Genomic DNA, 23,061 nt, shown 5'->3' with positions numbered 1-23,061 from the left:
AGCACAATGATCCACAGAACGATGTTGCTATCATATATTTTTCGAGCACCAGTCACAAACAGTATAATCGAACTGATGCCAGGCGATTCACTACATTAGGCAAACACAGTCAGTGTCACCTGACTCTTGACCCATCTGACTGGCATTGTGTTTGTGCCAGATAAAATTTGCAAAAACATACTTGAATTCATGTGGCCTAGTAATACGCATCCACACACACACACACACACACACACACACACACACACACACACACACACACACACACACACACACACACACACACACACACACACACATAAAAGCCCCAGTTAAAGAAAACAGGATTACTGAACAATCAGGCCAAGAAGCCTTTTCATCTGAGAGGAGCAGAATCAATAAGCAAGGCTTTCTATGAGAGTCAACAAGTCCAGACATGGGCCAAACTCAATCACTGTAAGAGCTGTTTTCACAAAACCACTTCGTGTTCATCGGGTTTCACAGAGGTGAAGTTTGAGTGGGAGAATATCCGCACTTTCAAAAAGCACAGATTACACCATTTATTCAGAGTAAATTAAGCTTGGTGTGGAGTTTAGTCTAGTACTCCTGGCACCACCGCAGTGCCTTTTCTCTGAATCACGTGTTGCCCTGTGACTTAAGCCTGAGAGCCTTTCCATGGCTTCAGTGTAAAGTGAAACAAGCAGACAGCAAACAGATTGCTTCTACCATAGCACAACATGCAGGAAGAGAGAGCTTGTGGCCTCTGCTTGTTTCGCATTTTGCAGTGATGCAAAACCACTGGAGCAGTGAACAGTTCTGATTCAGACATTTGCAAATAGCTGCAACAGATGGATGGGACATAACTGTACAAAGAGAAAGCTTTCCCCCTTTTTTATAACTTCTATTAAACATGTTTAAGTTCACTTTGTAAAGTTCATCCATCCATTTTTTTCCACTTTTCCAATTCGGGGTCGTGGCGCAGGCTGGAGCCATTCCCAGCTGCCATAGGGCAAGAGGTGGGGTTCACGTTGAACAGGTGTGTTGCAGGGATAACGAACTTACTAATGAACTTACTGATTCAGAACAGCTCAATTTATCATTAATACACTGTCTCTGCCTACACTGAAAATCCTTTTCAGCTATTAAAAATGCAGCATGTGGGATTTAGTGGTATCTTGTGGTGAGGTTGCATACTGCAACCAACTTAATACCTCTCACCTCATCCTGTCCTTGCAAAATGAGAACCTACAGTAGTACCCTCACACAAATTCAAAAACAACCCTCTCAAGAAGGTATTTGGTTTGTCCAATCTGGGCTACTGTAGAAACAATAGTGGTGTGGCATGGCAGACTCGTTGGAAGAATACCCTCTGAAACAGAGTTGCAGAGTTTATTTTTATTTTACAGAAACATTTTTTAACCAATACATGGCAGACGGTGAAGTCAGGCTGAAAAACTCCTACAAGAAGCTGTTAAAATATTTCAGTGTATAAGGGTTGAGAATAAAACCCTCATCTCTATGTTCAATTAAAATGTTAAAAAAAAAATCATAATAATTAATCATTCTTAATAATTTATGAAATTGACCTCGTTCTAGCTTTCTTTGTTTTATGTTGTATATGTACTGTTACACTGCTTGGCCAAAGTCTCATATAATGAAGTCACTGTATGTAGAAGTTTTTTGGTTTTTTTTGGGTGGGGTGGGGGGCTCTTGGCTCTTTATATACAGGTCCTTCTCAAAAAATTAGCATATTGTGATAAAGTGCATTATTTTCTGTAATGTACTGATAAACATTAGACTTTCATATATTTTAGATTCATTACACACAACTGAAGTAGTTCAAGCCTTTTATTGTTTTAATATTGATGATTTTGGCATACAGCTCATGAAAACCCAAAAATTCATCAGCTACCTCACAGTAGTAATGAGGTCTCCTTGTCTCTCGCTGTTAATGTTTTTGTCTCACTAGTTTTCTTGCTTTCAATTAACCTCACCTGCAGTGTAATCTACTGGATGCTGGCTGCACCTGCTAACATTCACCAAGCCTGCTTGGAAACTCCTGGAAAAACGCTACTACTCATGGGACTCACCTGCCTGCAGTCACTCCTGGATTCCTGGAATCACCAGTTTGGGAAATCTGGAACCTTTCATGCATCCCACCATTCAGATAGATGCTCACTCTATCCCTAACCCCCACATGCAAGTAAGCCTAAACTGATTAAATTCATACTCACCTTCAGCCACCCGTGCAGCTCTGGATCTAACCACCCTCTCCTATATTTCAGTGCCTCCACGTCAGAGAACCTTGCTGCCTTTCTCTCGTCGCTCTTTGTACATATTCCCGTAAAACATCAGCTTTTTTTGTTCACTTAGTCTGTCAGTCACACACTCCTATGACATAATGGAAATGAGCATACAAGGTTTCCCAATATCAGTTTTTGTTTCGCACTGAGTAACAATCAAGGGAAAATGACCCTGATTTTTACAGCATTGTACTTTTAACATAGACTTTAAATCACTGAGGTAGAGGCACACATGTTCTTATTCACGTCATACAAGTTCATGAATGTATTTGAGAGATGGTCAGCAATGCTGGAAGTATCACAGCACAAACTTTCCAAGCTGTTTCGATGCACTGAATGAGGCAGCGCGAACTGCTGCAAATCAACAAGGAAATCTCCCTGCAAGGTTGGATATAAGAATCCCTGAAAACCAAAATAAAAACAAGGAATAACAATGAAATACTATCCTTCGGGGTTTCGAGCGTCACTTTGTTTGCTTTATGCTCTATTCTGAGTGTGCATAGTGCAATCCGAACCCTCTGCGGCCGTCAGAGTATCTATAGATCGCCGAGGCGGGTTTACACTCAGACTTAGCTGTAAACAAGGCCATCCAGAGACCATGGCTGACCCAGCACCGCACATCCCCAAATATCTGATTCATCCCTTCAAAAGGCCAAGAGCAAACTTCTCAGCAGCTGCATGCTGAATCCCCAATAAATCCACCGGACCAAAAGCTTTGAATCGTGCTATGAAAACGAGGATGCAGGTGGCTGGAGTGGAGTTTAGTGCAATACATACTTTCCAGACAAGCCAAACAAAGCACACACACACACACTTCTCTCCTTCCTCTTTCCCTTGCTTCTCAAAGGCGATTTGCAGGGAGGAAGAAAGCACTCGGAAGCGGCGGCCTTTTGTTCCCCGATACTTTTGCATGAGGGAGGAGAGTATGTTTTGTTTATGGGACAACACAGTGTTACCATTAAGGCTTTAATCAGAACTGTTTTCTGCAGTCAGCCTGGAATGACACCCCTCTTTCTCCGATTTGGTTCCCACCGGAGGAGCAAACAGGAGGAGGAAGAAAGGAGCGGGGAATGTGGGAATGTCTCTACATCGTCGCCACGGCGGGCAGCTCCTAAACATGGCTTTAAATTAGGGGAAAAGAAAACACAAGCTAAAAAAAGGCAGGCGCTTAACTATACTCCTGCCTGCTAATTTGTCACCACTTGAAAAACGGGGGAAAAAATAGCAACAGTTTTAAATCACACTATTTTAAAGTCAGGGTATGCCAGCCAGTGTGTATGGTAGAATGCTTAAACACAAGGGAGATTTAGGTCACCTCCGTCAAAGTTACACATACATCTGAACCACTGTCGGTGGACTCTATGGAGTTCTGGCTGCGTTCATATTAGAGAGAAGCAGAAATGGAGAACACTCAGTGTCTGGTTCTGGTTGGCTGGCTGGGATCTGACTAGTGACAGCTGGGGCTTGAAAGCCTTACATCCAAAGCCAGGGCTCGATGCCACTTGCTACATAGCAGCGCTGAGCTAAGCCCACCCCCTCCTGTCCAAGCCCTCACTCAAAAAGATCACTGTACTGGACAAAACATCAGGCTGCTGCCAAATAAAGGATCATCTCTTTAAAGTCAGAGAGCGGGAGGGGTGCTGGAGGCAAGACGAAATGGCAGTACGGTCGATCTGTCTGCTGCCACGTCTGAGACAAGGAAAGGGGTCACGGAGAGAGGAGTTTCTCAGACCATTAAACAAACAAACAAACAAAAAGCTAAATTCAACACCACCTGTGTGTCAGTGTGCGCAATCCATACCTTGTCGGGCAGTGGCAGACAGTGATGTACCCTGTGCTCCAGTTTGACGATGGTGATGAAGTCACTCTCTTGTCGTTCATCCTCACTTGTGTTGCAAAGAGACAGAGGATGATACTGCAAAAAAAAAGGAGAGAGAGCAAGGGGTTAGCAATATTTTTTCTTTGCAGTACTTGCTACAATGCACACTCCAGAAGCACGAGCACAAAGTACACAAACAATGAATCTGGGAATGATGTACGACTTAAATGGTAAATGGCCTGCATTTGTATAGCACTTTTCTAGTCCCTAAGAACCCCAAAGCGCTTCACACTACATTCAGTCATTCACCCATTCACACACACACACATTCACACACTGGCGATGGCAAGCTACATTGTAGCCACAGCTGCCCTGGGGCGCACTGACAGAGGCGAGGCTGCCGGACACTGGCGCCACCGGGCCCTCTGACTTACTGAACTTTCTTTAGAAATGATGTAAATGAGGCAAAATTACTCAATCACACTGAGTGCATGCAGAAGCAGTAGAGACAATTTAAGGCATTAACTATTACAGAATCACCAAAGCTTTCTGATATATTCAGGTGTAGTTTGGTGGGGGTTTTGGCATTACAAGGGCCTACTTATATTTAGATTTAATTTTTTTAAATTAAATAGTAGATAAATAACTCATAGTGTTATCATATCTACATTTTTCCATATCTACCCAAAAGACAACCTAAAGTGTGTGACCTCAAACCAAAAGCAAAAAAGAAAAAGAAATTTTCACAAAGATGCTTTAAAAGACAGTCTGCACAAAAATGCTAAAGCTCTTTTTCACACCACTAGAGAACAACACTTGCAATTTATGGAAGCCTTTATGTGTTAAATTAAATGGTTTCTTCCTAAACCATACCCAGGCTGACATCAAGAGGAAAACTTTGGCACCCTACGAAATCAATGACATGGATGGCAGTATTCACTCCCACTTAAAGCCTTGAGGACTGAAAGAATGAGAGATAGTCAATCTTTAGTGGAACATTTGATCCCTTCTGAAAGGAAGGAAATTCTGAGCTGCTGAAAGGCTGCATTTAAGAGCTCAAGGGATCGCAGCAGTGCTTGCAAGTCACAGACATGCTGTCACGGGCACAGGGAGTTGCACGGCAGTCGGGAAAACAGCATCGCTAATTTGCCTGGCTGACATGAATGATAACACCTCAGGTACAGGTCCTTAAAGTTCACAGATCACTCTGCAGCACCTGGTCCCTGGGGTTCCTCCCTAGCCCTGTCTTGGCCTGTCCTTTCCTAGCCCTGCTATGAGCTCGTCCCAGCCTGGTTCTGCCACGGAGGGCCTCTTCATGTGGCTGTGGGCTGAGGTAATGGGGCTCCCCCTCATCTCACCCAGCGGAAATCCCTAAATTAAAAAGACCCAAGGGTGACATCAACAGCTGGCATAATGACGTAATGTCCCGCAAAGGGCTGTTGCATGTCTGTCAGAGGGTGAAACAGAGAGAGACGAGAAGAAAGCAAGCAGAATCGGGGAATCAGGGTGGGATAAAAGAGAAACACAGGGGGTGGACCTTCATCACAGCGGCTGTTCAACGCAATGGATTAAAATGAAATAATGCAGAATGTTATCGAGATATCGGCTGTGATCATTGGCATAAGAAACACCAGCATTGATGCTAAATGTCTGCCTAAGATGCAAACAACATGACAGAAGAAGTGCATTAACATAGTCACTGTCCGCTGTTTTAAGGGGTCCGGTTCCAGATGTAAATTTCCAATTCATTTTCTCTTCTGATAATTCACAAAATCCTTGGATCACAAGTTTTAAGCCAAGCCAACCAGCTATGAGGTGAATCATAAAAAGATTTTGATCTGGATAAAAAGAATAAAGGGAAATAAAACAAAAAGACTAAGGTACAAGACTGTGTGCATAACGACTGTAATTTTAACAGAGAAGGAACTACTCATCCCACAATGCACTGCAAATCCCAGATTCCACAATGAACAACGTCCAGCCTTCTTGAATGTAATCCTTTTCATTATTGTGTTGTATAATAATAGATTTTATTATATTTTGTAATTTGTGTGTGTGTGTGAGTAGTAAAGTTTTGCACTCTCTTTCTTCTTTTCCACCTGCCTGTTTTCACTCTCTCTGTGTTTATACTGCACTTTGCATTTAATCATTAATTACTATTATTCTCTGGCTCTCTTCCACATTTGTCCTATTGTCCAATATAACACAGACATGCGACTCCTTTAGGAGCACACACCATCATTTCATCACGTTGTAGCTTATAGTAAGTCTGCTTTGGATCGTTATGTTATGTCTCATAACCTAAAATCCTATGGAGACTATGAATGGGATGTTGAATGTTCTTCAAGAGCCATTCCTGAAGACTACTCAAAGAAATGACAAGAAAGATTGTCTAAGACCCTTCAGGCTGTGTTGGGGAATAAAAATGGTCATACCAAATACTGACTTTCAAGCTCATCTGTTCGTTCATATACTCTATTTCCATGAATGTGTTGTTTCACATGTTTTGCTGCAGCTACTTTCCATTTTCCTAGTCAAATATAATGACTAATTAGCACTTCAGTGGCAACCAAAACAGTGTGTGGTGGTACTCAACATCCACTTTTAAATGTACTGAAATGAAAGCATCTAGAAGATGACAGGTTTGCTTGACCTCACAAACAGAACCTGTTGTGAATTCTCAGACCCTTGCATGTTTCCTTAATGGCAGCCACTGTTCAATAGAAAGGCAGGCAACAAGACAGCATGGACTCTTGGCCAGCCTTGCATGCAGGGCTGCCAGCTGCCTCTACCAGTCTGCATTTACTAGGCCCAAATTAGAGGCCTACAGTTGAATTTGGCCTTTAACAAAGAAAAAGAAAGAAAATAAAAAACAAAAATCCTTTAATGACACAACTTCACAGATGCCATGACCTCTGCTCATTTTTGCTAACGGCTGCTTGGAAATGACGAGAAGAGCTGCATTCAGAGTCTGATTTTACAGTAAAATTACAACACTCATTTGATTCTTAAGGCTTATATGATCGTGTCTGGCTCTTGCCATGACATTAAACATGTTGATGCATGGGAGTGTACAATCGTAACTACTAAAGCAGATAATAATCCCAAAGCTGAGCCAAGCAGGCTCATAAGGAGTGGCTGCTTTTAGTTTCCTCTTTCTGATGCTCTGAGGGCAACCACCTCGATGGTCACAGTGTCTATGATTTGCATAGTCGGCAAGACTAAGCATTATCTTCTATTTTAGATATGCCCACACAACTTATGATCGGATGGCTGTGAACGCTCCCTGTGCCACCATTGGTACCATTTACCACTTCGAAACACTCCGCTGCTGGACTATAAACAGCAACCAAGACAGACTGAAATGTCTTCATTTGGTTTTTGTATGGCCCTGAGAAAAAGGGGCCTGGGAAACCAAATCACTGAGCCTCTATTTCACAGGCACTAGAAACCACAGGGCACACAAACAGTTCCCCACAGACTGTTAACAATGCTCACTCCTCCATTCCTCCTCCTCCTCCTCATCTGTTTAGATCTGTTGCAAAACTGACGAGGACATGTCCCTCGGTTCCTTTGTAGCCACGATTAAAGGCATTCCTTTCCAGCTCAATCAAAGACTACCCCCAAAATATTCCCAGGCATGAATTTAACAGCCTCAAAAACAAATACATGGAAAGAAAAAGGGGAAAATAAATAGTAGCTACAGTGAGAAGTCAATAATATTTTTTCCCCTCACTTAGCCCTGCGGATCTTCTTTTTTCATCTGCCAATAACCAGCAAGCGAGCGTTCTAGTTCATCTGTTGCCAGCAGGGAACCGGGCCTATGCAGTTATGTCAGTGTGCGTTAAAAGGGGGAAACAGAAAAGGCTTGCACCTCTTATCAAGCTACCGGTCAATTAACAGCTGTGCAGGTCACAGGGCTTCTGAAAAACTGGTGGCCAATCAAAATACATGCTTGTTTAGTAGGAAGTGAAACAAACACTCCAGTAAGTGCTTTTTCTGTTGTATCACTCGAGACTAGGAGTGAGGAAGGTAAAAGGTTTAATCAATTGAACTCTGCCTCAGGGCCTAGAAAGCCTGCCAAGTTAGAGAATATCAAGGAAGAATTCAATCAACTCTGCCACATGCAAACATGCAGATACACACACACCCAGTGGGTGAATACATTTTCAATGCCAGCTGATAGGGTGAGAAAAAAGTCAGCATGTGATCCAGTTTTTTTTTTTTTTTATTGTGACCACAGCTTTTTGTTTCTAAAGTTAACCATGTTCTAAACTGCTGTTCAAAGTGATACTCAATACTTGTTTGCACGACAGGTCTAATTAGACTCGCTTCTCTCGGCAGACGAAGGCAAATGTTTGTTTAAGCAACAGGCAACAGGTGTTGTGGATGCTACGTGACCCATTAAGATAATTTCCAGCTCCATATTTTTATTCTTGGACTATGCTGAAGTAGCTTTGCTTGATTTACACTTGAAAATAATCCCTTCTATGCTGTGCATATACTGTTCATCCAAGCTCTTTTAAGTACTCTCCCCTTCAGCCAATTTCCTGTTTGGCTCCACTTTGCAAACAGAAGGTTATTATATTATATTATAGTTATTATATAACTAATTATATTAATGATATTCTACAATAACAGGAAAAAAAACAGTGAAAATGAGCATTCCGAACAGTTAGAAGCCTGAGCTACTGTAACAGTGTATATAGAACACTATAAAAGGGAAATATATAGAGGTCCTCTTCAGAAGAAAAGGAAGCCTGAGTTGGCACGAAAGACTGAAACGTTGACCCTTTGGGAGCACATCAGGTAGCACGTTTGCTTTAATTCTGTGTGTGAGAGCATGGGCAAATGAGTGAGAGCATAGCTATGTATTGTTGCTAGAGGCACCTGAACATGTGCTTGCATGTGAACCTCTGTGTGCAAAAGTTTATGCCTGCTGATCGACAATTTTGGTTCTGCAGAGGAGTGAGTAACTCATCTCTGGGTGCAGGAGCGTGTGTCGGAATCTCAGCAATTGCTGTAGGGGTGGGGGGCGCTGAAAGTCTAGGCGCTGAGCCTTTTCTCAAATGTCAAATCCTTTCCCTGTATCAATAATCGTAACACACACACTGTGGTCAGTGCCATAGATAACACAGATACACACTGCTCAATCAGACTTCATGTATCTACACTAATTAGATTTACATGAAAGACTGATATAAGAGCAGTGCCCAGCGCTGAGGGGAGCAGAGCGTTCTTTCTCTGTCGGAGCATCTGGAAAAGTACACCCTGAGGCCCTCGCCTTGTCTCTCTTTGCAAATGCAAACGAACAGAAGGTATTACTGCTTTGGTCCTATCAAAACAAAAGACGTGTCATCTTTCCTCCCGCTTTATTGACAGTGTCAGACCCATATCCAGTAACGGTTACCACAGAGAATGACTTGGGGAAACACGATCCCATAATGAGACCCAAATAATTACCACCAGCCCCAAATTTGCCCGGGTCCTTTCTTTAAGTACGAATACCCCCCCCCCCCCCCCCCCCAAACTCCAGGCGCGTCAGGCTGTCTCTTTCTGTTCTATAAAAGGGATTAGACAGAGAAGAAAGAACCTGAAGACGGAAGAAGAAATGAAAAGGACACTGATGAGTGAACTTTCGGTTCGGCTTGGTAAAATGTCAGATGAGGGAGTAACTGTTATAAATCATATTTCCACAGATCAGAGTGTTCATGTGGGGCACTTCACACTTTCCTGCTTTCCTTGTTTCTAATAGAAACACATAGAAGCACAAAAGGGAGCACAAAAGTTCAACCGGGATGAACTTTGCACAACGAGGACCTGGGCTGGGTACAGCCTTACCTGTGCACAAAGGCAGCACATTTTTTTTCATCAAACCTTGTTGAAAGGGTTAGGGGGTTATTCATCCTCTATGCCCGAGCTCCGCCCTATCCACATTACATAATGTTAATCTAACCACACATACAGCTATATCGACCTGATCCATCGCTGTGATTCTCATCTGCAGTATTTGTAGTTTTGTTGCAATTTATTATGTCATATATCCACAGAAAGCTATAAGAACACAAAATAGATATACATATATCGTCAGTGCAATTCACTTTCATTTATACAGCAAATCACAAGAGCAGTCACCTCAGCAGTCACCTCAAAGTGCTTTAAATTTTAAGGTAAAGACCCAATAATCAGATGACCCTCTATGAGCAACTTGGCAACAGCGGGAAGAAAAAACACTCCCTTTTAACAGGAAGAAACTTCAGACAGAATCAGGCTCAGGGAGGGGCATCCATCTGCTGCAACTGGTTAGGGATGAGGGAACACTCAGTGCATCATTGGAAGCTCCCAGAAGCCACATAACTGCAACATAACTAAGTTCAGGTTTACCTGATCCCGCCCTAACTAAATCCAAAAGGGAAGTAAACTTAAAAGTAGAGAGAATGTCTGTCTCCCAAAGTTGCCCTTCATTGCTTCTGACCAGGTAAAACCTAAGTTTTACCTAAGCGTGTCAGTGAGTAGACACGCACTGACACACGCACTGTTGGTACACACCACCAACAACTCAGGTCACTCCATCAGCCTGAGGCCAAAGCTGCGCTTTACATTTCAAAGCTCTGAGTTAAACATAAACACAGCACTTCCCTGTCATAACAAATCAGAGGCTCGGCAACACAGCAGTTTGTTAGTGTTGCAGAGATCCTTCTTCCCTGTAGACACAGCAGCCACATCTACACAGCCTCCAGGCTTCCTGCGGCACATCCCCAGCCTTCAGGACAACTCTCAAGCTCTCTCAGGTTACCCACACCAGTCAGAGAGAAAACCCACACGCCTCCAAGTGTCAGTCACTTACATTTGGGAGCTTAAGGTCAGCTATCTGGAAATCAATTAGTTGGGGGGAGTGAGGATGGGAGGCTCCACATTATGGCAGAAAGAGAGGAATCAGGCAAAAAGGAATGTGAGGCAAAGGATCCACACCATAAGTCCTGTCCAAATAAGGTTAACACTAGCCAAAAGGCAACAACATGTGGTTTGTTTTTCCCGTAACAGAAAGAATTGATTATTGATCATATTGGATAGTGTCAGTGAGTAATATATAGGCAAAAGATACACGTAAAGGAGGCTGACAAAAAGAGAATATGGTGGAGGCGTAACAGGATGGAAGTGAAGAAAAAGACATATCTTGCATAGCTGAAATAAGTTTTATGTTAGATGTATCACCTTAGTGTGTAATATTAGCATTTTGCCTATGCCTGCTTGTTAGCATTAGAATCTAAACACTCAATGGAACTAAAGAAATGCAAACTGTGCAAAAAGTATTATTTCAGCCCTTATTAATAATCTATCTTTTGCCAGAGAAACACTACTTGTTTCAGGAGTTTGCAAGTAAAAAGCATCCATGGCCTTAAAGTAATATCGACTTGACTGGAGGATGGCTGTGTAGAGAAAGTCTAGAAATCATCTTGTCACCTGACATCTGTACAGTATTACAAGAAAATCTCCGCCAAGGCAGCTCACTCTCTGGGAAGTATTTACTTTTAAGGGAATAGTATTGTGTTTTTCTGTATTCATTTTATTTTCTTTATTCTTTTTAAACATACTTTAAGATTGTAGTGCAGCAAAAACACCTGCAGAATGCAGGCTTTTGTTATTTGCCTTACTGAAACCCATTTTTATTCACTTCACTTGTTTTTTTTGTTTCATTTATTTCTTTGTTTAGTGAAATTTGTTTAAAAAGCTAATTTAAGCATTTCACCTGAACTAGGCAAGAAATTTTGGCTCATTGCAGGGCCTTAAGGAACGATAAGGGTCTGAGTGAAGATCAGTTAAAACAGGCTGGCAGAGGATGCGGTTTCAAAATAGAACCAATGCATGAAGCTGAAGCCCTCTCCACAGACAGACAGTCAGGGGCACCATCGCAGAGTTTAACTATAGATCTCTTTAACGAGAGACAGGTGCCCTCTTTACACACTTGCACATAAAATAAAATACAGTAGGCTGAGGGGGTGGTGGTTAATGCCACTCTTTTATTTGGAACACAATCTCATGCTCACCCCCCCTCGCATCCATGAATCCACCAACCAACATGTGTCTTTTGTAGCAATATGTTGTTCTTAAAGAGGGGTCAAACTTTATTATAGCACGTGAGAGGGAGATATCTTTCTTCTCTCTTGTTGCTCTAGCTTTCAAGCCATTTAAAATGCAGCTCATGGACTGGAAATGTAATGCCACCTTTCCAATGGTAAGCAATACCGCTAATTTCAAAAAGAAGCATAATTATATTGAAGCCTGTGGGAAAAGCCCTGCTCCCACTCCTGTAACGACTTCAATAAAGACTTTCCCGATGAGTAGTTGTAAGTACTAACTACTTACATTCAGAGTCCAGCCAGAACCTCATAGATTTGAAACAGAAATTGCACAAATTTCAAAGCAGTTTCTGCAGCATGATGGTTTAACTGCAGAATCCAGAGAAGTTTGCTTTTATATTGGAATCTAACCAATTGGCAAACAGTTGAGTCGAGTCACCTAATGCAAAGAAACATGTCACAGATGAGTTGCGCTTATCAACACAGAATGACTCAGATTAATGGAAACATGTTGTCAGTCTGCCTGCTTTTATAAATTAGATGGAGGTTAGTTGTAAACATTTCCCAATCTGTCTGAGATTGATTGCAGTCAGTCTGAGCCACAATTGTTCAGACACAGCTTACCTCCTGCTGTGTGACCCCATGACAAACAAAACTGGTCACACAGATGTTGAGAGTGTTGTACGGTCAATCTCTAGGTGACCAGTTGGTTGCCACAACTACTTGCAATTGGTGTCAGACAGCTGAAAAAGTTCAATGCAATCACCATCCAAGTTGCAAGGGGGTATCTATCTTGTTTTAACTGTAGTGCATCTGTGAACACCACAGCAATACATTAATATTAAAAAAAATCTATGATAAAGCACTAGTTTTTGCCAGCAACATAAAATGCAGATTACTGCTTTTAAAATGAATTTCTTAGTGAGCACATATAATATATATACTGTCTGTGTGATGATGATTTTTATTTAGCTTATCACTTGACAGCAGGTATGTTCAACCAACACAAAGAGGAGGAATTAACTAAAACGGTTGCAGAGACATGTTTAAGCACCAGGTTTCGCTTTGTACCGTAAATCCTTTTCCGGAAATGGCCAACCCATCCTCCCAGCTGCGCTGAACAAAATGACAACCAAAAAATGACTTAACCCACTGACTCTACAGATAATTCTTTTAGCATGTGCTCCTGTGTATCTTCACTTGCTGCACACCACAGAGCCTCACGTAGCTGCTTGTTCAGCCTTAAATCTTGTTTTCCTGGAAAGAAGATATCTGCCATAAAACTAAAGCAAGGCAGGCAGATTACTCAACTAGAAAACAACTTCTTCGAGTGGTCTCCCCATGGTCTCCCGCAAATTTTTTAAATAGCTGGAGGTTCCAAACTAGATCAAAGCACTTTTTCAGATGGATATTTTTGCTGTGCAGCTGTTATTACCTAGTACACTGTCATGGAAGATCTCTAATTTAATCTAGTGGAAAGGAAAAAAGAAAAACAGTGACATATTTTTCTGCATATGTCAATGTCTGCCACCAACCCTTCAGCCCACCCCACAGGGGATCCCATAACCACCTGTGGCCAGTGTCGGAGAAATGCCGTCATAAAGGCTTTAAGAGTGGGTAAACACTAACCAGAGGGAGTTTTTGTGTTATTTTTACTCATCGCAAATGTTTATGTAAACATATTGCACGGGCAACATGGCTTCATCCTTAGCAACCTTACCAGTAAATAGTCACAAAAACATCAGCACAGAAGCGCTCTGATGTGGCCTGCAGACTGCTTGCAACACACCTTGTAATTGGCAGCATAATTGTTTTCTTTTTTACTGCTATATTTCACTTTTGGCTGCAAGGCAGGCGTTGAAGCCACTTGATTTATGGTCAGGGAATGCGCTGAGAGCTTTTCAAGACAAACCAGCGCAGATGTTTCGGTCAAACATCGGGGAGGCTCGAGCTGCATATCCACCTGAGTCTGTCGGGGGAGCGGGAACAAGTGAGGGCAATCTCCTGCCCTCCTGCGGTTCGTGTCAGACCTTTATTTTTTGTTTTCTTTTTTGTCCTTCCTTCCCCCCCTCCCTTCCTTTCCCAAAAACTTGCCCCTGCTGCTGCTTTTGGGTGCTTCAGTTCCAGCTGGGTCCTGTCTTGTTTTAATGGCCAAATCAAGTGTACAGTTGTGTGTGGAGAAGTATGCATGCTCTATACTGTATGTGTAGGGGCAAGGGGAGGAGGGGTGGGGTAAATCTGCATGGCACATGGCCAGGAGTGCTGAGCTCTCCGTGGAATGCCATGGAAAAATGAGACAGAGGAATGCAGACTCCACTGAGCAGTGTAAACAGGCTGGGCTGAGAGAATGCTGCCCCGCTGCTTTGAAGTCGCTCCATCTCCCTATCACACACACACACACACACACACAAACACACAAATATATATCCAATACCTATTACTGTGTGATTAACCAGGAGAGCTTGATGTTAACTAGCAAGCAGTAGGTTGGACTTTGTTTGGGGCCGAGGCACCAACAGGACCTCCAAACACAGCATGTACAGCATGCGTGCATTTAAGATGTCCAGGCCGGAACACACACTCTATTTATTACTCAAACACAGATGCACTCACTTCAGCACATGGGCGCACATACACACCCACGCACATGCCTGTGCGGCCACACACAGCACGTCCCCACAAACATATACAGAAGCTCACACCTGCTCTGGCACTGCAAGCAGGACTCTTCAAGAGGCTTCCGGGACCGCTAACTGCAGTGAATTTTACGAACCATCTATCTCCTCCAACCCTCCCTCCCTGCACTCCCGCTTCAATATGGCCTTTCAACATCTTTGTTGAGCGTGTGGCAGTGATATCAGGCTAAGAATGTTTCCAGTGTAGACAGCAGACACGAAGGCACCGCAGCCTACACCTCAGCGTCTGAGCCAGCCAGCTGAGGAATCCACTCAAGTGGGCAGGTAAACACCGGTGCCCTTTGGAACGCCACTCACTCCTTCTCTCTCAGAGAAGCAGAGCCTGTGCAAGTGCTCTACAAATTCACTCTGTACAAAGTGTGATGGTATTCAAAACCTGAGGGTTCGATATATAAAACTGTTTTTTATGGGATGATTTCCTGCTTAAAATGGACAACAAAACATGATTCTTGTTCTATTTGTATATTGAAATTTTAAAGTGATCCTATTACATTATTTGTTTTGTATTTTTAAATATCTACAGTGTAATAATGTTGGATTCTTATATAAAACATAATCAAAGTTGCAAATAATAAACAGTATGTGCGAAAAATCCCTGTGATCTAAAAGCTCACGTTTCAGATTTCTCTAAGCACTCTGCTTCACACAAATTTTCTACTCTTGGTTTAGTTTGAAGTAATTAGGGGATATCCCTAATGTAGCTGTGAGGATAAACAAAAGCCCAACAAACCTGCTTTTCAAATCGTAAGGACAGCCAATCAGAAGACAGCTGGCTTAAAGTTATGCAAAGGCAGTTAAAAAAACAGTGGTTAAACTGAGGGGCTACACCAAGTGTAAATCATGTAAGACCACTCTGGCAGGAATGAATAAAACCAATTGGAATTGTGGGAATAGGGGGACTTTAAATAAGCTAAAGAAAAAACAATAACAAAAATTTTTCACTATTATGGACTTAAACTACATATTCATAGTGAAAGCTTCCCAGTACACAAAGATTTTATTCAATTCAATTCATATTCATTTATGTAGCGCAAATCCAAACAACAGTCACCTCAAGGAGCTTTAAATTGTAAGGTAACAATAATACAATAATACAGAGAAAACCCCAACAATCAGACGGCCCCCTATGAACAAGCACTTGGCGACAGTGGGAAGGAAAAATTCCCTTTTAATAGGAAGAAACCTCTGGCAGGCTCAGGGAGGGCCAGATGAGGGTGAGGCGAGAGACACAAAACAAAAGACAGACATGGCTTAATAACATGGATTACTAATGATTTAATGCAGAGCGGTATAAACACACAAAGAGTGATAGGAGGTGAGTGAAGAATGCGAATTATAGCTTTCACTGAAATAGTTGGAGGTCAGTAGTCTCAATAGTGGTGATGAGGATGGAACAAGTGTGCTTTTTAACTTTTTCCACCATGTCTTTTCCTACTAGTTTGAGCGACCTTCAGCTTTGGTCACTGTAGCAGCTCCCTTGTTCTTACCCCTTACTTTGTCCTAATGGCATTTTTTCCCCTTTGAAGTTGTCTAAAACACGTCTATGACTCCCTGCGCTGGCATCAGTAGTGTTTTGATTTAGTTCTTTTTGGCTTGGAACTGTACCTAGAAGTTACGCTTTTACTCCATTCTCTATAATTTATGCTCCCCTCTGGCTTCTCATTTGCATTTGCCATAAAGCGGATCCAGGCTAAACAGGCTTGGCTAACCTGACTAATGTGCCACATTTAACCACAATCTGACATCCTGCCAAATCCTTTCTTTAAAAACTCGCTCTAAAAAAGCCTGCGCTCAATCAGAGGAACATCTCGTACCAAAGTGAATGTGTTCTTGGCTACACAGTCGCAAAGAATCTTGAATGAACCAAATGCAAAATTCAAGATCTTTCAAGAATCAGGCAAAATTCTGCAAATACATGACAAACAGTGCTTATCTACAGTGATAGGAGTCTTAAATAATGGGAGCAGACGCCCGAATCGTTGCCTAACATCTGCTTGTTCCAACAGCACCACGCACTCAACATATCCATATATACACTCATAAAAGTCTTCTGTAGTGTATATACACATAAGTCACTAGTCCTATGTGGTAACAGTATGTGTACAGTACACACAGACACTAACAAAGTGCAGTTAAGTGGTGGCTGCTGCGCAGCCCCAAGTCCGATGAATGAACTCCTCTGGTGGCTTTGCACAAATTACATTTATGTAGACATCATTCTTCATTAAAATATATTTGGTGGATAATTACAGAAGTGCATGATGAGTGTGTTGAGCCTCAGTCAAAAAAGCTCTGTCCACCGCAGCGGCGGAATTAGTGTGCAGTACTTTAAAGGCTTTTTAGCGCTTGTTTACTGTCTCCGAACTCTGTGGGATGGAAGGTAAGGAGAGCATGGCCTGTCATCACAGCTGCGCTGTCATATCATAGGAAAACTTTTAAATTGGTACTTCTGCTGCATGGTGTGGCAGGTCTGCTGGTGTATTCTGGTACCTGCTTATCTTATGAAGAAAGCTGATTTACTGCCTGTGATTTAGGGGCCAGCCGGTGCCACAACCAGGCACCGCTCCGTTACTGGCACAGAGTGAGAGAGACTTTGGTCAGGAGGGTAAGGTGCATAAAACCCCAGAGGCAGTTCATCTCCCTCTCCATGCCTTACACTCTCCGTCTCCTCCTGACCTGGCAGGTCTGCGGGCCCGCAGGCAAAACACTGCTGTACTTCTGCAGATCTCTGGCACCAACGGAGAAGTCCTTTTAATTCAATCACAGAAAAACAGAAACTGTATTTAAGCTTACGTTCTTACTATCACTGGCCAGGATTCCTTGTAAACAGAGATTTGGAATCCTCAGCGTCCTCTCTGTAGAAAAGAGAATGTATGTCCCTAACTTTTCTGCTTTCTTAGCCTCTGGGAAATGAGTTAACCCATCTGGGGTCAGTTCCAGGAAGCTCCTTTAAGTCATTTCCTGCTGGAATATTTATGGGGTCACTTTCTTCACTCCTGAGTCTTTTGGGCCCCAACGAGACATTCCCCTCTCTGTCCCTGCACTGTTGTTAGACATCCACCCTTCATGTTAGTTTTCTACTGTAGCTAATGAATTACAAATAATAAGTAGATCATTTGCTAAAAAAATTGGTATTTCAGTCAATCGGTATTGAAGCCAAAGCTTCAGAAGGAGTTCAGATTTTTCAGAAGTATAAAAAATTGTTAAGTTAGGCACCATTAATCTTTGTTTCATTGTGTATTATTTTGCTGTGCCAACAACCTGGTTCAATATAAAGGACATGAGCCCAGAAAAGCAATTTCTGATGTCACATGTAACTGGAACCAGTATCTATTTTCAAGTAAAAAGTCATGAATGGCATACCTCTGAGACACAAAGGAATTCAAGTTTCCACTGTGGGATTCTGCGGTTAGCACCTACAGGCATCTCCGGGGGTCTGCGACACAAACTGACGGATGCGAGACCTATTTACTGAGACTGATCAACTCATCTTTCTAATACAGAGATAGCTGCCCCCGACAACCTAATCTCATATCTTTCAAGAGTCACTCAGCAGGCCCACATCAGACCTTTACACTTCCTCTGTGGGGTCTCCTTCCCCTGGCCCTGAGGGTGTGAGGTCTCTGTGAGTCTCTGTGATGGTTTGTGTGCAAAGACACAAAAGAGGGTGACCTCATGTGACATGAACACAGACTCGAGAGCCTTGTCTGTATTGGACTCAACTGGAGGGTCCACAGTACTGCTGTCTTCTTAATGTTTTAAATTGAGTGTTTTGTAGTCGGAGCCAAACTGCTGGCTTACAGTGACAGTCTATAGCAGTCTATAGCAGTGCAGGTTCATCAAGAAATAAAAAAAAACCTAAAGGGATGAAGCAGATCCTTTGGTACGTACAATTTTGCACTTTGTAGTTTTAGTGTATTTAAAACTAAAAGTAAAACAGAGATGTACAAGACACAGGCAAGGTCTGAATTCACGGATGCTTCCAATGTAAGACATCCTCTGCGGTCCATGTCATGTGGTCCCAAGGCTTAGTTTGGTTTTAGTCATGGTTTAGAGTTAATGTCACTTCACACACACACAATACTACCAAATTACCAGAGCTGTCATATGTTTTATTTTTGTCTTACAGGAAAGACAAACAACTTTTTATCTCACACAGGCATCCTAGTCTCTGGAGAAACAGAGATGCAAAGATGGCACCTGAAACTTTGGACATCTCTTATTTAATTTAATTTCAGGTAGTTTTCTAAGGGGTGGGGATTAGATCAGGGATCAGCTCTGAGCCCCTTCTTGTTTGCAGAGTTGATGGACATTTTAAGAGATCAAGTAGGAGTCAAGATCATGATCTGTAGTGACAGTAAGTAGCAGGTGGTGAGAGCCTGTAGAGGTGAAGGTACGAACCAGAAAGGAGAGGAATGAAAGACAGCAGAAGCTAGACAGAATGCATGTGAATTAATGAGAGGGAGAAAAGTCAGATGCAAGGAGTAGAGGTGATTCCTATATAGCACTTTTCTACTCGAGTTAGACAACTCGTCTCAGTCAAGAAATTTTTTTCTCATCTAAGTGCCTTCTATCTAACATTCACATGCTAGTGAATGCATCGGGAGCACCTTGGGGTACTCTATCTTGCTCAACGATACTTTAGCTTTTTTACTGGAGCAGCTAGAAACCAACAACACTTCAAGGAGTAAATGTTCTTCTATACTTTATGAGCCACAGTCAACCCTCAAACAATTTGAAATACCTGGGGTCAAGCAAAGTGAGGGGGGAGTGAATGGAGACAAGTGTCAGGGGTGATCTGTGACAAATCAGAAAGAGTAAAAGGAAAGGTTTACAAGACCTGCTACGATGTGTGGTTTGCAGGCAGTGGCACTTTCAACAAGAAAGGCGGCTGAGCTACAGATGGTGAGATTTTCATTGGGAGTGATCAGAACGTAGAGGATTAGAAATGGTACATCAGAGATATATCTCAGGTGAAGCAGTTAAGAGACAAAGTTAGACAGGCAAGGCTGGGATGGTTCGGACATGTGCAGAAGAAGGACAGAGGAAATACTGGATGGATGCTGCATGGTAGAAGGAAAAGAGGAAGACCACACAGGAGGTTCAAGGATGTAGTGAAGGAAGACATGCAGAGGGTTCGTGTGACAAAAGAGGATGGTAGGTCCCCTAAAGCGAGCAGCTAAAGATTGTAAGACATAATATCTCTTCATTTTTTTCTGTCTTTTTGAAAGTGTTTTTTTTTATTTCAGCTAACTAAAATGAATTTTCATGTAGTTACTACATGCTTAGATAAATCCTTTCTGCGCAGATTATCGTTTATACACACTAATTCTGCTAACACAGCATCTATTAAAATGCTGAAAGTGTCAGCTTTGTATTTGCTGCTGTCGTTAATTTATCTTTACTAACTCCACCGCTGACTTTTCTTTCATGCTAACTCGTTCGAACTTGGATGCCTGCTAGAGTTATTGTCACATGTCATCTTTACGGGTGAATTCCTATCAGAATGGAAACCTTGCCTGACGCGTAAAGCACTTCACATTCTCCACTTTTATTTTATATTTTTCTAAAGTAGGGATTTGCATGTACTACTGCTAAAAGCTCACCTGTGATCAGACAGACATTTAAACTCTCCACAGACGATTGAAATGAGAAGCAAACAAAGACAATGACTGCTGGAATGCACTGCTCTACTGAGCGGCTGGCAGACAACAACAACAATGTGGGAATCGTTTTTGGTTTTTTTTTCCTGGAGCTGTGGGAGGGTCAGGATCTCAGTTTGTGGCATTTATTGCTATGTGAGGAGGAGGACACAGTATAAAGTGAAACCAGAATTTCCTGATCCATTTTTATGTCAGTGCCTTTGTAGACAAGCCAACATCTCCACAGTCGAATGAGCACACACCTGCACCCGGCGGAAAGGAGACGGAGGAGAGAGAAACAAAAAGCAATGGAACTTAAGTGTAAACCGCAGCAAATAACCGCATAAAATTAAACTAGATCAAAATGATAAAGGCTGGTGGGGAAAGCACAGTCTTTTCCTTGCAATGGGCCCTTCTAAACTCAGCTGCCGCGTGGGTGGGCTGTAAATCAAAGTCAGCTTTTTACAGGAATTGGTGCTGTGTGGCAAGTACCAGCTGCCACTCCACCAAACTACATCAACGATCCAGCTCTCTCCTGGCAAACCACATCACAGCCAAACCAACAGCGACCCTGACTTTTCAGACCACTCACTGCCTCCTGCCTGTCACATCCCTCCCATTCCCGCTCACACCTACTTATCATTGCAGGATAATGACAAAATAACAGAGTGGTGCATTAGCATTAAATGGTTTCATTAAACAGCTCAAAATAAGCTCTTGTGGGTGTTATACTGATGTTAAACAGCTGTCTTTGCCCATAGGGGTAACAATAAAGGCAAGGAAAACACACTTTTTTCAGATCTTTAATCATTACAGCATGTTTTTAATTGTGCAGTTTGCGATAATATCGACCTCAAACTATAAAATAAAATGGTGTATCTAAGAAGGGCAGCGGCAGGAAACTGCTAGTACACAGCACAGGGCATGCTGGGTTTACAGCATGGAAAGGCTGCAAAGCATCATATTGGAGAAACTGCAGAAAGACAGTTTGGAGAAGTATAACCCACAACCCCCTGATGGACCCTAAAGGTAGTAGAAGGTGACAGTGTCATGTTGTTTACTGTATATAAATAAAATATTGAATTTTTAGTTTTATAGTCCAATGTGTAACTGCCATTCAATATTTTGGAATTTTAACTGTTTAGACTTTTTAAAAAATCTCTTAACATTAACAGTTGTCTTAAGGTGCTTTATATTGTAAAGTAAAGACCCTACTATAATACAGAGAAAGTCCCAAAAATCAGACAACCCCATTTGAGCAAGCACTTGGCAACAGTGGAAAGGAAAAACTTATTTTCAACAGGAAGAAACCTTCAGCAGAAGCAGGCTCAGGCAGGGGCAGCAATCTGCTGCGACTGGTTGGGGAGTGAGGGGTCAAGTGCATGCTGCAGGGCTAGTGTGAAATAGGCAATTAACTATACCTGCTCAATATGCAAATATATCAATATTAATAATAATACATTTGATTTAAGAAAGCGCCTATCAAAACACTCAAGAACACTGTACACGAGGCTATTGTGAACAGGTGAGTTTTGAGTCTGGACTTAAAAAGAGGGAGGGAAGTGATGTTTCTTATCTCAGGACGAAGGGAGTTCCAAAGACGGAGCAACAGAAAGCCCTGCGCCCCATGGTGGCTAGCCGGGAGGAAGGGACGGAAAGAGAAAGAGGAGGAGGATCTGACACACCGATAAGGAATGGTGATCTGAACCAGGTCAGCGAGGTATGGAGCCGAGAGATGATGGATAGCCTGGAATGTATACAAAAGTATCTTGAAATTGATGCGGTATTTAACCGGAAGCCAATGAAGCTGCTGCAGAGCAGGGGTGATGTGGTGCATAGAAACTTGAAACTTAAAGGATAGATTTTTGACTAAGACCAAAAAGAAGAGAGTTGCAGTAATCGAGCCGGAAAGTGACCAGGCTATGAACAAGAATGGCAGTGGCATGTGGGGAGAGAAAAGGACGGAGACGATTAATGTTACGGAGTTGGAAATATGCAGACCGAGTGATGTTATTGATGTGTGAGTTAAAAGATAGAGTACTATCAAGGATGACACCCAGACTTTTCACACATGGGGAAATGGAGACCGGCGAGTTATTGATTGGAATAGAAAAGCTATTAGTTCTGGATAGTGTTTGTTTAGTGCCTACCAGGAGAAGCTCAGATTTGTTACTATTGAGTTTGAGAAAATTGGTAGAGAACCATGAATTTAGTTCGGCTAAACAGAGGGTGAGGGAGGATGGGGGGAGAGCAGAATCAGGTTTAGTGAACAAATAAAGCTGGGTGTCATCGGCATAACAGTGAAACTGAATATTGTATTTAGAAGAAGGCAGATAATGAAAAGAAGGGGCCACAGGATAGATCCCTGGGGCACGCCTGCGACCAGAGGAAAGGGCTGAGACGTGAAGGATTTAATTCAAATAAACTGAGAGCGATCAGACAAGTATGATTTAAACTAGGCTAGTGGAATATGGGAAAGACCGATGGAGGCTAGCCTACTGAGGAGAACTGAGTGAGAAATAGTATCAAAAGCGGCAGTCA

The 23,061-nt window shown here is 42.4% G+C and overlaps 1 protein-coding gene across 2 annotated transcripts in view; it reads right to left on the bottom strand.

The window, feature by feature from the left end:
- LOC113030866 (E3 ubiquitin-protein ligase RNF43-like) overlaps positions 1-23,061 on the bottom strand; it is a 119,474-nt gene that overhangs the window by 28,410 nt on the left and 68,003 nt on the right. For both annotated transcript variants that reach the window (XM_026182619.1, XM_026182620.1), the window contains exon 6: positions 4,084-4,197. In XM_026182619.1, the coding sequence (XP_026038404.1) occupies positions 4,084-4,197 (114 nt within the window). The remainder of the gene's footprint in view (positions 1-4,083; positions 4,198-23,061) is intronic.

This window comes from Astatotilapia calliptera, chromosome 10, assembly GCF_900246225.1.
Source record: "Astatotilapia calliptera chromosome 10, fAstCal1.2, whole genome shotgun sequence".
NCBI classification, from domain to species: domain Eukaryota; kingdom Metazoa; phylum Chordata; class Actinopteri; order Cichliformes; family Cichlidae; genus Astatotilapia; species Astatotilapia calliptera.
Note: the sequence above shows the minus strand (reverse complement) of the source record. Positions and strands in the feature narration are given on the sequence as shown.